At 38.2% G+C, this 15,843-nt stretch overlaps 1 protein-coding gene across 2 annotated transcripts in view; it reads right to left on the reverse strand.

Moving 5' to 3' along the window:
• Positions 1-15,843, reverse strand: part of SNX1 (sorting nexin 1) — a 35,797-nt gene that overhangs the window by 17,665 nt on the left and 2,289 nt on the right. For both annotated transcript variants that reach the window (XM_059913055.1, XM_059913054.1), the window contains exon 2: positions 3,228-3,339. In XM_059913055.1, the coding sequence (XP_059769038.1) occupies positions 3,228-3,339 (112 nt within the window). The remainder of the gene's footprint in view (positions 1-3,227; positions 3,340-15,843) is intronic.

Raw genomic sequence — 15,843 nt, forward strand, 5'->3', positions numbered from 1 at the left:
GAGCAATGGAGCTAGAAGTTCAAAACATAATTAACTGAGATTTTTTTTTCTTTTTAATAAAGAAAAATATAAATATCCATTAGGGTTTGGCCTGATCAGTAAGTATTCAATTCTAACCTTAGGGAATTCAAAGAGAACTGTTTCTTTTTCTTTTCTAGACTTTCTTTTGGAGCTAAAATGAAACCAGAGAGAGGGGTCTATAAGGCATAACCAGGTCCTAGATCAATGTTATTATCATTAAAAGTTAATCATGTCTATAAACAAGGTTGCCAGACTGTCAGAATCCTATCAGGATTCTTTTCCTCATCAGGAAAAGAGAGGTGGTAATATAATCCAGCCTTACTGTAGGAGTACAAACCACACAAAAAGTATGCATGATGAACATGCTAGGGTGATAGGATTCTTTGAAGCAAGCAACCAGCTAAAGTATGTTTAAGATATTCATATCATGCAGGCACCACATAAATAATTAAGTTATCCAATCCAATAAATGTGATTGAAAATGAAACAGGAATTTAGCTAACTGTTTAGCTAAACAGGAATTTAGCTAAACATTTAAAACCTTTGGCTTATTAGAGTGCTACTAAAAGCCTTTTGAAGAGCTGTGCAGTTTTTATTGAGAGTCCTGTGACAAATGTGACAAAACTTACATCAAAAATGCTTTTTTCTTTGTACTCTTGATAAGAGTAATGGAAGAGCCACTGGACTCCATCACAGAGATTCTGACCATCACTAAACTAATCATGTAGAAAGTATCAGAACATTTAAATGTCCACAGTCAATAACTGAAATATCTGAGAAACTACTCGAGTTCTAAACTAAATGTACCACTGTAGGCATTCCTTTCTCTAGATATCTTATGTTCCTTTCTTAGTAATGAGGCAGGCATTGGCTGCTTATGAAAACAGTTGGGGAACGAAGTAAATCAGAACCTTCATCAGCAATAAATATGTCCCTAATAAAGATCTTCTACATGTTCATACGTAAAACCCAACCATGGGCGTAACTCAGTCACACCAAGATTTCAGGTCTTCTTAAAGGGCAAATCATATAAATGTTAAGTTCCCAAAGATAGAAAAACCTTCTTTGCAGTCTGCCATATAACTAGATGATTCATTATTTGCATTTCTCCTCCAGAAATTTTACCCAAAATGTAAACATTAGCAGAATGAACAGTGGGCACTTAAGTTTCAGAGAGGAAAGGAATTGGAAAATATTTGAAATCTTTATATTCCTTCTTCTAACCTCTTCTTCCCTTGTCATGTCTTAATTTTGCACTGAGTTCAAATGTGAGAGTCCTCCCAAGATATTCCCTTCCCAAGTCCACCCTCTCATCTCTTCCCTTCCTTATCATTCTCTCCTTTGAGGGTCTCATTCACATGGCAGTTTCAATTACCACCTCTAGGAAGCTGATCCCCACATTTAAAATTTAAAATATCTAAAACCCAAACTCACTCTCCCCACCCTCCAACTCAAAGTTAGTTTCTTCTGTAGTATGTAGTTCTCAAAATGGTACCACTTTCTTCCTAATCCTTGGGCTTGAAACTTTTGACTGTCTTCTATCCTTATTTTTGGACACCTGTTATATCCAATCACCAACACCAGATTTTGTTGATTTCAGTTTTTGAAAAGTTTTCACCTTTCTTTTCCTATTTCCATTACCTGATTTTTGGTCTTTACCATTTCATTCTTGAACTAATTGTGATTGCCTTCTGACATCTCCAGTCTTTGTCCACTGCAATCCGTTTTATATAATAATTCTACCAGGTCAGTCTTTCCTCACTTTGCCCATATCACTTTCCTTACTCAGAAATACCAACGGCTCTTAATTGGCACTAGGATGAAAATTCAAATTCTAATTATTACTGATATCTAAAATCCTCCTAAACAACATTTCCAGACTTATCTTCCATGGCACCTCTAAGAAGCCCCTGTTTTGGCCCACTGAGTTTACTGACTGTCCCTCAAACACACCATATACTTCCTGCCTAACCATTTGCACCCTTTCTCTTTTTCCTACATAAATCCTGCTTCTTCCAAGAAGTCTTACAAGATCACTCTAGAGCAGAGCTTATCCATGAGGGCACTACTGACATTTTGGGCTGGATAATTCTTTTTGGTGAGGGGCTGTCTGTGTACTGTGGGGTGTTTAGCAGCATCCATGGCCTCTACTCAGCAGATACCGGCAGCACTGCCAGGTGTGACACACAGAAATGTCTCCAACCATTGCCAAATGTCTTTGAATGTCTTTGGGGGTGGTGCAGGGGAAGGACCACCTTTTGTTGAGTACAGAGCAGTCCCTCTTAACAAAAAATTATTGGGCCCAAAATGTTAATAGTGCCAAGACTGAGAAACTCTGTTCTATACTAGTGTTTTTCAAACAGCAGGTTGTTGTTCACTGGGGAATTGTGACAGTGATTCAGTGTGTTACAAACAGCATTTTAAAAAAAGAGAAACAATAGAAAATTTCAGATTGTATGCAGGGTAGTAAGGGCAAGTCATTTAATAAAACTTTTAGTTTTATACAAGTACATAAATATTTTAGATTATGACACAAAATGTATTTCTTACTATGAGTCTTGGTCATAAAAGTCTAAAACCACTGCTTTAGTCTCACCTCAGACCCCTCTGAGCTCCTGTGACCTAATATTTCTATCAGTCCTCTGGCCACATTTATATTATTGTTTAACAATTTGTCTAACTCACATTCTTTTTTTTTTTTTTTAATTATTATTTATTTATTTATTATTTTTATTTTTGGCTGTGTTGGGTCTTCGTTTCTGTCCGTGGGCTTTCTCAAGTTGTGGCAAGTGGGGGCCACTCTTCATCGCGGTGTGCGGGCCTCTCACTGTCATGGCCTCTCTTGCTGCGGAGCACAAGCTCCAGACGCGCAGGCTCAGTAGTTGTGGCTCACGGGCCTAGTTGCTCCGCGGCATGTGGGATCTTCCCAAACCAGGGCTCGAACCTGTGTCCCCTGCATTGGCAGGCAGATTCTCAACCACTGCGCCACCAGGGAAGCCCTAACTCACATTCTTAAATAACTGTATATTTATGTTTTACTCCTTAAACCTGTAAGAATCGTGATGGCAGGTACTGCCTTTTATTATGTTTTGGAATCCTCCACAATAGTATCTTACGTAGAGTTGTGTTTCTCATATACATATAGCTTTTTACTTTAACTCAGCAACTTAGAAGATTCCTAGCTTAAGTTTTGAGTCCGTACTTGCCTGCAAAGAGATCCTGTGGCTCTTGGTCTTGTTCCTCATGGATCCCATTTTCTTTGGAGCCACTGTTGATGGGAAGAAGGGAAGCAATTCTCTTTGGAGACTGTGGCTTACTCTGAAAACAAAGAAATACTCTGAATACTCTGAATAAAATTGTACCATTAAAAACAAACCTAGAGGACTTCCCTGGCGGCCCAGTGGTTAAGACCCTGCGCTTCCACTGCAGGGGACACGGGTTCGATCCCTGGTTAGGGAACTAAGATCCTCCATGCTGCTCCACACGGCCAAAAAAAATCACCAAAAAACAAACCAACCTAGAAAGTGACTTTGATGCACCCCTCAGTTGCTCCCCCAGGTGTTTAGGGGAAGACAGGATCACTAGTCAGCCAGTTTAATAAGCAGCAAATCATTATTAGTGATGTAAGTGTGGCCTGAGTGATCATGGAGCTAAAATAAACTCACCCATTTTAGGGTTAATTTCTAACACTATAACCCTGCTGAAATGCCCTACCCCAAAGCACATGATGCCAACATGGGTATGTGTATACAAAGATAATTTTCAAAAGAACCTGTCCAAATGCATTTCTCCTCAGTTAATGACCTTTATTCTTTCAAATGCTGACAGGGCACATTCTTGTGTCCAGGACACCACACTGGAGACCATAATTCAAGCTCTGATCCTGACTTATTTTGTGGCCTTGGCTGAACCATTCACTGAAGCCCAGTTGTGTGGATATTACCGACCCTCCTGATGGGCAAAGGAAGGTATGACACTTTAATGTTGTTTGTAAATATAACTTATCTTTTCATCCTTAACTTATAGAGACACAATTTTCAACCAGACTCGTGTCAGGCTAGCAGAAGAAAAAACAGCCATGCTTAGCCTATGGGCACATGGTGAAAATACACTCAGTCCATGGCCTTTATCAAAAGCTCAGTGATCCTCCGCAAGCAAGGGTGGGGTGAGGCCCCAGACCGGTACCAGAGTGAACAAAGCTGAATTGTGTAGAAAACGAACAGAAAGCTGAGAATCTGGCTTCAAAAGCCATGGTGTCATATTAAAGGGTTTTGAAGTCAGACCCCAAGGCCAAATCAGTTAAAAGACCTGACTTAAGGAATCTTTTATGAAACATTTCCTTAACAAATCTGAGGGTGTTTGCTCCTTGGAAACAGGCCCTTTCTGACCCAACAGAACAAAGTGAAATGACAGATTTATTGGGTACTTTGAATCTGTCATGCAAACAGCTCCATCCAAGTACTGGTGCCACCCTCAGGGAAAGAAACTGTTACCAATATGTAGATTTATACTAGCAAACAACGAAATTTTCTATGCTAATAAAATTTAATGAGCTGCCCAAAAAAAAAAAAAAAATTTAATGAGTTTTTAGTTGTATATGCTTAAATGTTACCAATTCTGTTAGAGACAGTGATCCTGTCTTCTAGTTGCTTCCACAATCTTAAAAAACAACCAAAAAAAAAAAAAAAATCACTGCCGAGACACAGACGACAAATAATAGGGCAAAACCAAACCCTACACTTCCCTTTTGCCTCTTAAATTGCCAACTACTTTCTTACATACACACGTCCATCCTATACATGCTCTTGTGCTCTTGTACAGTATAGGGGATCTCATAAAAAGCCATCTGATGTCTTTTAATTCAGTTCCCACTAATATCAGTCGCCTCTAGATGGAGATCTAAGAGAGATTAAAACTCAGATACATTAAGAATATATGTATATAAATGTAATTTACTAGTAGCTCACCAGAGAGACTAAAGCAACAGGAAAAGAACAGGTTAGAATTTACCCATTTTTAACAACACCGGGAAGAACCCATTCTTGTGATACGAAGATGAATAAAGCCACTTTTCCATTTCTGTTTTATCACCTAAACTTGGAAGTTTAAAGATTAAGAAAATTTTCTGGAGCAATGCTAGAATAGCAGTCTGTCTGGGAGAAAATATTTGTAAACGATGAGACCGACAAGGGCTTAATTTCCAAAATATACAAACAGTTCATACAACTCAATAACAAAAAACCAAACAACCCAATCAAAGAATGGGCAGAAGACCTAAATAAACATTTCTCCAAAGAAGACATACAGATGATCAACAGGCACACGAAAAGACGCTCAACATCGCTAATTATTAGAGAAATGCAAGTCAAAACTACAATGAGGTATTGCCTCACACAGGTCAGAAGGGCCGTCATTAAAAAGCCTACAAATAACAAATGCTGTAGAGGCTGTGGAGAAAAGGGAACCCTCTTACACTGTTGGTGGGAATGTAAATTGGTGCAGCCACTATGGAAAACAGTATTGAGGTTCATTAAAAAACTGAAAGTAGAGTTGCCATATGATCCAGCAATCCCACTCCTGGGCATATACCCAGAGAAAACTCTAATTCGAAAAGATACACACACCCCAATGTTCACAGCAGCACTATTTACAATAGCCAAGACATGGAAGCAACCTAAATGTCCACTGATAGATGAATGGATAAAGCAGATGCGGTATATATATACAATGAATACTAAGCCATATTGCATGGACCTAGAGATTATCATACTAAGTGAAGCTAGACATAAAAAGACAAATATAATATCACTTATATGTGGAATCTAAAATATGATACAAATGAACTTATTTACAAAACAGAAACAGATTCACAGACACAGAAAACAAACTTAAGGTTACCAAAGGGGAAAGGGGATGGGGAAGGGATAAATTAGGAGTTTGGGATTAGCAGATACAAACTACTATATATAAAATAGATAAACAACAAGGTCCTACTATATAGCACAGGGAACTATATTCAATATCTTGTAATAAACCATAATGGAAAAGAACATGAAAAAAAATATACACATATATAACCAAACACACACACACACACACACACACACACATATAACTGAATCAAGTTGCTATACATGAGAAACGAACACAACATTGTAAATCAACTATACTTCAATCAAAAAAAAAAAAGAATAGCAGTCTGTCTTTCCCTATACTAATCAGAAAAGACAGACCCAGATGGATGGGATACTGTGGTGACAACTAGAGCACAACTACTTGTCATTCTTCCTCTACCAGATCCCCTTCAAGCCCAAACCATACGTTGCTTGACTAGAACTGTGATGAAAACAAAAGCTTGTGCACCCTTAGTAAGCTAGGTAACAACTACCTTTGAGAATAGAAAACTGCTCCTCAAATATACTCTGGGACTCCATTCCAAAAACCACTCAAGGCTGAGTTCTAGGAAAGCTGAACATAGTTAGACTGATTACTGTATTTACTATTCTCATTTTTCCTCAGTAGTTCTTTTATAAAATTAATCTATGTACATAAAACTTTGTATTCTGTTTTTGCCCCCTTTGCCATCTGAGCAGGTTTTTCATGTCATTAAGGTTGTACAAAAATCCCACTTTTAGTGACTTAACTCTCTATCATATGGGTATACGACAACATAGTCATTTCCCTAATGATGGGCATTTAGACAGTTTCCAGGTTTTTATTTTTATCATCACAAAAAATATGGTGATGTCTATCCCTATATATAAGTCTACATCTGATTATTTCCTTGGGATAGATTCTTAAGCAGAATTATTCAACGAAATTTTCAAAGGCTCTACTAAGCTCCCTTCCAGAAAGATCACAATTTGCATCCACCCCCAGGCCCCCACCCCACACTCCCATAGCAACATTAAGCATTCTCTCTCTCTCTAAAAAATCTTTGTAGGTTAACTAGTTATAAGTTATCTTGTTCCCACATGTTTACTGGCCATCTGAATCCCTGTGATGTGTTTTGATGTCCTTTGCCCATTTTTCTATGCTAAGTTAGCATTACTTAGATGTACACTTCTCTTACATAAGTATTTTAACTCTCTCTCTGGCATATTGTATAGTACCCACGCCCCCAATTTTATCTTTTTTCTCTTTGTTTTATTTTTGATCTTAGCAAATTTATTTTCAATTGACTGATTTGGATTGGCACTGGCCTATTTCTTTAGGCTGAAGAATACCCAGCACACAGTTGTCCTTTGAGGCATATTCTCAAGTTTTACTTAAAATCAAATGCAAGAGAAGCTGAGCAGAACTATTTTTAAGGATAAGAAGAAATGAAACCCTGTTCATGGTATCCAACATTTATACAGGACTGTTAATAGAAAACAAGTCTTTCATGAGACTAGAGTTTATAATAATAGCTTACTTCTCATCAAAATAAATAGCCACCTGGCATTAAAACATGACATATTTCATATGCCATGCCCAAGGTTAAAAGACTAATTTTCATCAGTATTAAAGAATGATTTATATTAAAAAGCTAATTTTGAAGCAACAGTTTAAATTTTAGGAAGGACTCATTTTTGGGGGCAGAGGCACACTGATTACAGAGTGACAAAATCAATACTAAAAATAAGGCTTGCTTTATAATCCATATTTTAAAAATCTCTTAATAGTAAGTCACAAAACTCTGAAGGGGGCTAAATTTCTAGGCAATAGATAAAACTATTTTCTGTGATGAAATTTTTTAAATTTATTTTTTATTGAAGTATAGTTAATGTACAATATTGTATAAGTTACAGGTGTACAGAACAGTGATTAACAATTTTTAAAGGTTATACTCCATTTATAGTTATTATAAAATATTGGCTATATTCCCTGTGTTATACAATATATCCTTGTAATTTATTTTATACATAGTACTTTGTACCTCTTAATTCCCTATCCCTATATTACCCCTCTCCCTTCCCTCTCCCTACTGGTAACCACTAGTTTGTTCTCTATATCTGTGAGTCTGCTTCTTTTTTTGTTATATTCACTAGTTTGCTGTATTTTTCAGATTCCACATATAAGTGATATCATACAGTATTTGTCTTTCATCTTTCTCTGTCTGACATATTTCACTTAGTATAATACCCTCCAAGTCCATTCCTATTGTTGCAAATGACAAATTTTCATTTTTTTTATGACTGAGTAGTATTCCATTGTGTGTGTGTGTGTGTGTGTGTGTGTGTGTGTATTTTTTTTTTTTCACCACATCTTAATCCCTTCATCTGCTGATGGACACTTAGGTTGTTTGCATATCTTGGCAATGGTAAATAATGCTGCTACGAACATTGGGGTGCATTATCTTTTCAAATTAGTGTTTTATGGATATACACCCAGGTAGAATTGCTGGGTCATATGGTAGTTCCATTTTTAGTTTCTTAAGAAACTTCCATAGTGTTTTACAATTCATATATATTTTGTGTTGCAATTCATGGTCGTTATTATCATTACTTAAGCTCAAATCATTCCATCTTTGGCCAGTGGGAACCTCTTCAAGTTGGCTCTGAGTATTTTTGACGTGACCCTGTAGTCTTTGACAGCTTCCTTGTTACCTGTAATGACAAGATTGTCCAGGCTCTTTTTGTACGTTTCCTACCTCACACCTGAAATCAGCCTGTTCTACGAGAACAAGAAGCCCTGGTTTCTTGGAGTAGTATTTCAAGACCACGATCTGAGCACTAGGGGTATTCAGAGGTACCTGGGTTCATCAGTGTTTCTAGAGCTTTTCAGTAGATAGATATAGACACACACATTTGTTTTCTAAATGTTTCATGTGTTCATACTGACATTTTCCATTCAAATATCCAGACTACAAATCTCAAGTCTCCTTTCTTTCATATAAGAATTCTGATTCTCAAGAACACAGCGGATGATAGGATTAGACTGTCTCATAAGTATTCACTTGATTTATCCCACATTACAGTCTCAGGATAACAATGCTGATACTATCTCCAACTACTATGATTACTGAAAAGAGGTAAACATTTTTTTGCAAATGTTATCCCCATTCCCTTTCCTTTTTAAAAAATATAGTTGTTTTATATCTGTAGTGTCAGAGCGTACGACCATGACATATGATGCTCTCTCCTTCTTATTCCTCCTTAAGTCTGAATTCTATAGGCAACTGCATCTTCAGTGCTCACCACCGGTCCATATGTCGATGTGTCTTCAATCATTTTGGCTGTCTAAGGAAGGGCTCAGAGGAACAGTATTCTCTGGGTTCTTGTGCTTCTGTTTATAATTACAAGAGCACTCAGACAGCCTAATCCTAATTCTCAGAGAGTCACTAGAAAGATATGCCAGCAAGACAGCAATTGTGTTAAGAGCAAACAGGTATTCCTTGCCAATTACTGGCTTCAAACCATGAGGCTCAGGCTACTAATGAAATTTTCTTAGCTCAGGGAAGGACAGATGTGGGCTTCCTGTCCCCCAGAGCTGACACAGCCATTCAGTACTGAAAAGTACTGCTGTGATTCTGGGTATCTTCCGTTTAGGTTAACCAGTTGTGATTCTTCCTCATGTTGCTCAATTGCTCTTTGCTCCAGGCAGAATCTTTGCATTATGTTCAAGGGACCTCAGAAGGGTAGTACAATTGAAATTCTCAACTGCATTTAGAGGATGAATCCAAATAAAAAGCTCAAGTAACAGTGCTTCTGGAAAACTGGGTACATACTCATTTTCCAATGGGAAATTAGGATAATTTAGTTAAGGCAAGATGGAGCTACGGAATTGTATGACAAGGAAAGGACAATTAGGAATAAGTCAACCCCAGAAGTTATACCCAGATGATAAAACGGCAGTCACGAAGTCTTTAAAAATTACCCTGGTAGGGCTTCCCTGGTGGCGCAGTGGTTAAGAATCTGCCTGCCAATGCAGGGGACACGAGTTTGAGCCCTGGTCTGGGAAGATGGCACATGCCGTGGAGCAACTAAGCCCGCGTGCCACAACTATTGAAGCCTGCGCGCCTAGAGCCCGTGCTCCACAACAAGAGAAGCCACCGCAATGAGAAGCCCACGCACCGCAACGGAGTAGCCCCTGCTTGCCGCAACTAGAGAAAGCCCGCGCACAGCAACAAAGACCCAACGCAGCCAAAAAAAAAAAAAAAGAAAAAAAAATTCACACTGGAAGACCCTGGCATGAAATACTGCTCCTTTTGCCACCTTTACTTCTGGGGAGAAATGAGCTAAGTGGGGCAGTGTATTAGTTTTCTATCATGGCTGTGACAAATTATCACAAATTTAACAGATTAAACAATGGAAATTTATTAACTTATAGTTCTGTAGAAGTCAATACAGGTCTCACTGAGCTAAAATCGAGGTATCATCAGGGCTGCACTCCTTTCTGGAGGTTCTAGGGGAGAATCTGTTTCCTTGCTCTTTCTAACTTCTAGAAGCTGCCTACATTCCTTGGCTCATGGCCCACTTCCTCCATCTTCAAAGCCAACAATGTTACATCTCTCTGTGCCTTTCTTCTGAAGGTAGTGACTCTCTGTCTCTTCCATTTTTAAAGGATCCTTGCGGTTACACTGGGCCTACTCAGATCATCCAGGATAATTTCCCTACTTTAAGGTCAGCTGATTAGCAGCAACCTTAATCCCAACTTCAAGTTTACCCTTCGCTTTGTAACCTGAGACCTTCACAGGTTCCGGGAATAGGAGTGGATATGCTGGAGGGGGAAGTCATTCTGCCTACCGCAGGCAGTGACTCCTCTCCCACACCATGTTTCAAAAATGGCACAGATGCACTAAAAGTTTCTGTGCTTAGGAGAATGGACATTAAGTGTCCACTGGATTTGGTACATCTTACTCTACAAACTGGGTGAATACCTAACTAACCCAAATGATTTCACAATATTACCCCCTCTCATAACTTAAGGAGTTAAAGTAGGGATTCTTATGTGGGGTCCATGAACCACAGAATTGAGAATTGGGCTTATGAATTTAAATGGAAATAAAATTACAATTTACTTTTCACTAACCTCTAACTGAAATTCAGCATTTTCTTCAATTATAAAGACAGGCAACAAACCATGAGTAGCAGCAGTACCTGAGACATAGCTAATAAAAATTAGATATTTTTATTTGATATTACAGTTATTACAGACCTTAAAATATCATTTATGCTCATCTCAATTTAAAAATCACGGTAGTTATTAGACCTATCCCTAGATATTATTTAAAGCATTTTTTTAAAAAGCATATAACATAAAATTGTTTTAATGTTTTGATAATTACATTTCAGTAATTGGTTTCCTTTGTAATATTATGTATTTTATACATTTAAGAACATTATTCTGAGAATGGGTCCACAGACTTCCCTGGACTGCTAATGGGTCCATGACACAAAAAAGGTAGAGAACCTCTGAGCTAGTTCCTCTAGGACTAATGAAAATGGAAAAGGGGGAGCTAGAAGGGTGGGGAAAATGAGCCTGAAACTGACCACTGAGCTAGTAAAGGAAAACCATGAGCAAGTGCAGTAGAGACCTCAAAGTGAAAGGTCATCCATGATCTACCAAAATTTAGCTACAGACATTCTACTGAATCCTCTGGTGTAACTTCCATACCAAATTTTTGGGGTCTCAAACTAATATAACTTGGAAGGGCCTGGAACTGAAGAAGGATCAGAGTACTAATGGTGCATTAGCTTCTAAATTGAAAAAGCAAAACAAACCCAGTTCAAATCTGCTCTGAAAGCAAAATGAAGCCCCAGCTGTCCATCTGACTAAGCAAAAGAATAAGCCAGACGAAGTTGAGCAACAGGCTTTTCCTGGAGATGAGATACTTATGGCTACTTGCTCTAGTAACTATCAACTACTCATGATTTATTTATGACAGCAGTTATTGAAGAGTGCTGAGAAGATCTGAGGACCAAGGGAGAGAAATTAGAGTGTTCTTTTTCCTCTGCCTTCTCCCAGCCAAACGAATCGCAAGTGGCCAAGTCATTAGAGTTACCCTGACATCTGAGTAAGTAAAGGGGCAGCAACTCCCTACAGAACCTAGAGGTCGGATCACAACCTTAGTTGCTTCTCTCATAAGCCCCAAACTCTAATTTTATTTCATTTTTATTTATTTATTATTTTGGCTGCGTTGGGTCTTCGTTGCTGCGTGCGGGTTTTCTCTAGTTGCGGTGAGCGGGGGCTACTCTTCATTGCAGTGCATGGGCTCTAGGCAAGCGGGTTTCAGTAGTTGTGGCGCGTGGGCTCAATAGTTGTGGCTTGAGGGCTCTAAAGCACAGGCTCAGTAGTTGTGGCGCACGGGCTTAGTTGCTCCGCGGCATGTGGGATCTTCCCAGACCAGGGCTCGAACCCGTGTCCCCTGCATTGGCAGGCAGATTCTTGACCACTGTGCCACAGGGAAGCCCCCCCAACTCTTATTTTAAATACATTTTAAGTTGGGTTCTTATTAGTCATCTTTTTTTTTTTTTTTAAATCAACTTTTCACTTTTTTTTTTTAAACGTGATGATCCATTTATTTATTTATTTATTTATTTATTTATGGCTGTGTTGGGTCTTCGTTTCTGTGCGAGGGCTTTCTCCAGTTACGGCAAGTGGGGGCCACTCTTCATCGCGGCGCGCGGGCCTCTCACTATCGCGGCCTCTCCTGTTGTGAGCACAAGCTCCAGACGCGCAGGCTCAGTAACTGCGGCTCACGGGCCTAGTTGCTCCGTGGCATGTGGGATCTTCCCAGACCAGGGCTCGAACCCGTGTCCTCTGCATCGGCAGGCAGACTCTCAACCACTGCGCCACCAGGGAAGCCCCTTATTAGTCATCTTTAAAAGTCTTCTCTCATGCTCCTTTCTCCAAAAGTGTTTTGTAACTACTTTTGTTAGCTCCTCCTTCATAACCTTGAAAGCTAGGTTAACTGCTAGTAAAAGTCTATGATGAAGAAACCAATGAGTCTATGTACTTCAGGAAAATCTAAACTTATTAGAAGTTTACAATTTGAGCTGAGCATTAAAATGAATCTTTAGACAAAACACCAGTTAATGACTTTTCCAAGAACATCTGTATCAGACCTGTGTGAAAAATGTGTAATTTCAACTTCTGATCTTTTGATCAGATCTGACCACCTGATGTGATGTTAGCTCCAAAAACAAGTGTTTGAGACAATATGCCTATAGAAAATACTACAAACTAGACAGACAGTTACCCATGACTATTTACTAATATTAGTTGTAAATGACTATACCATTAACTAAAGAAACTAAGTATTAAATCTGTTTAAAAATACTGTTGTATAGATTAACTTTAAGAAGTCTGATTAGGGGACTTCCCTGGTGGTGCAGTGGTTAAGAATCTGCCTGCCAATTCAGGGGACACGGGTTCAAGCCCTGGTCCAGGAAGATCCCACATGCCGCGGAGCAGCTAAGCCCGTGAGCCACAACTACTGAGCCCGTGCGCTTACAGCCCGTGCTCCACTACAAGAGAAGCCACCGCAATGAAAAGCCTGCACACTGCAACAAAGAGTAGCCCCCGCTCGCCGCAACTAGAGAAAGCCCATGCGCAGCAACGAAGAGCCAACACAGCCATAAATAAATAAATAAATAAATTTATTTAAAAAAAAAAAAGAAGTCTGATTAGGAACAGAGAAAGGACAGTATCAAGAAACTTACTGAGGACATGTTATACCTTTGGGAATAGCAACCACACATTTTGCAGAACAGAGAATTAAAATCTTAGCCAGTTAAACTATCAATTTCCTTAGAGCTTTTAATGAAATTACCAACTAATATCCAGATCTAAAAAAGTTATCCTATAAGCACTCAAAAGGAAATAAACTGGTCTTAAAAAAGAGCTGAGATAACATTGTAAAATGGTGCAACTGCTATGGAAAACAGTATGGAGGTTCCTCAAAAACTTAAAAATAGAACTACCTTATGATCCAGCAATCCCACTTCCGAGTATATATCCAAAAGAGTTGAAAGCAGGGTCTCAAAGAGATATTTGCATACCCATAGCAGCACTACTCATAGAGCCAAAAGGTAGAAGTAACCCAAATGTCCACTGAAGGATGTATGGATAAACGAAATGTGGTATATACATCTGATGGAATATTATTCAGCCTTAAAAAGGAAGGAAATTATGATACATGCTACAACATGGCTGAATCTTGAGGATACTGTGCTAAGTGAAATAAACCAGTCACAAAAAAGACAAATACTGTATGAGTCCACTTTATGAGGTTATCTAAAGCAGTCAAATTCACAGAAAGAGAAAGTAGAACGGTGGTTACCAGGGGCCCAGGGGAGGGGGATAAGAGGAGTTGTTATTTAATGCAGGAGATCTGTTTCACACAAATGTGAGTATACTTAGCACTACTGAACTGTACAATTTAAAATGGTTATGATGATAAATTTTGTTGTGTGTTTTATACCACAATTAAAAAAAAGCTGATTTGTTTCCCCCTCAGGATACATGTTATATTGATCATAGATGTAGGACTGGATTCTAAAAATACCATGTCCTTTTCTGTCTAAATGTTAATATATAACTTATGTTTATATAATTCCCTATAGTCCATAAAACATTGTCAATCAGAAGCCAATTGCTATCCTTGACTTTTGACTACCAATAAAGGCTAGTGATATTGTTCTTTAACACCAGTGGAAATATGTAAATAAGTCTTGATTAGCCAAAGACAATTTTTTCAACATATGACTTTTCATTTTCAAGTCCCCTGCTATTTTGTCTTTATCCTATTCTTTTTTTCTGGCCATTTCTCTAATTACGAGGGTTTCAATTTAAGAATAAGAGTGATGAGAAAAAAAAAATCTAATTGGTATATCATCAAATGAAGAAGTTACCAAGTTTGGCCAAAACCTGAACCAAGATATCATTAATCTATGTTTCCCTCCTTTTTCTCAGCATGAGAAAGGCCACCACAGTTCTCCTTTTATTCAGAGGGCAAATCTAATGGTGGTCCTGGCATACTGCTAAAAAGAGATGGGCATATAAGAGCTTCTGGGAAGGCAGATAAAGAACTTGCTTCAATTTTATCTTTCCGGTTCAGAAGTATGCAAATAAGACCAGTGAGCTCAAATGAGATGTAAAAACATGTATGCTATTTAGTCTTCTTAACATAACAATTTTAAGAATTAGAAGAACCAAAAAGGGGCTCCAATTTAGTCTCTCTTTTTACTAAGGGAAAAATTAATCCTATCCTAGAACTAAGAAAGTTTTAACTAAATAGATACATATCTGGATTCAGGTCCAATCAAAGATTCAGATAATATATTTAAAATTTTAGACCTTTTTATTCATAGGTCCACAAAGTAAGAGGCATAAAGAAGATAAGGTCTTGAGTATTCTTAAGAACCAGACCTTCCACAAGCTGGTTTTCAGGCTTAAGGCAATGATTTCAGATTTGTTTTAATAATTCTTTTAACTCCAGTCTATCCCATTCAAATAATTGGTTTGTAGATCCTAAAATGCATATCAGGGGCTGCTCCTTCCATTAGAAATCAAATTATATTTTTATTACCATATTAACAAAGCCTCTTGGGCTCTAAAAGAGAGCAGATGGGATGATTAACAGCAGCAGCTGTTACATCAATGTCCAGGAAATTACATGCATACCAAAAATGAGTTTTAAACTTTATATGCCTCAGCTTCTCAATTCTTTAATGCTCCTCTCTTTGCCTCCAACATGCAACAAAACCCAGTATGAAGATAAACTTAAATCAGTAGGATGCTACTGAAGTCATTAAGTGCCTACTTTGATGGCTTTTAATCAAATCAATCTTATTACCAGTTTGATTTTGGTAAATTATATTAACCATTTTTAGGATT

This window comes from Balaenoptera ricei, chromosome 2, assembly GCF_028023285.1.
Source record: "Balaenoptera ricei isolate mBalRic1 chromosome 2, mBalRic1.hap2, whole genome shotgun sequence".
NCBI lineage: Eukaryota > Metazoa > Chordata > Mammalia > Artiodactyla > Balaenopteridae > Balaenoptera > Balaenoptera ricei.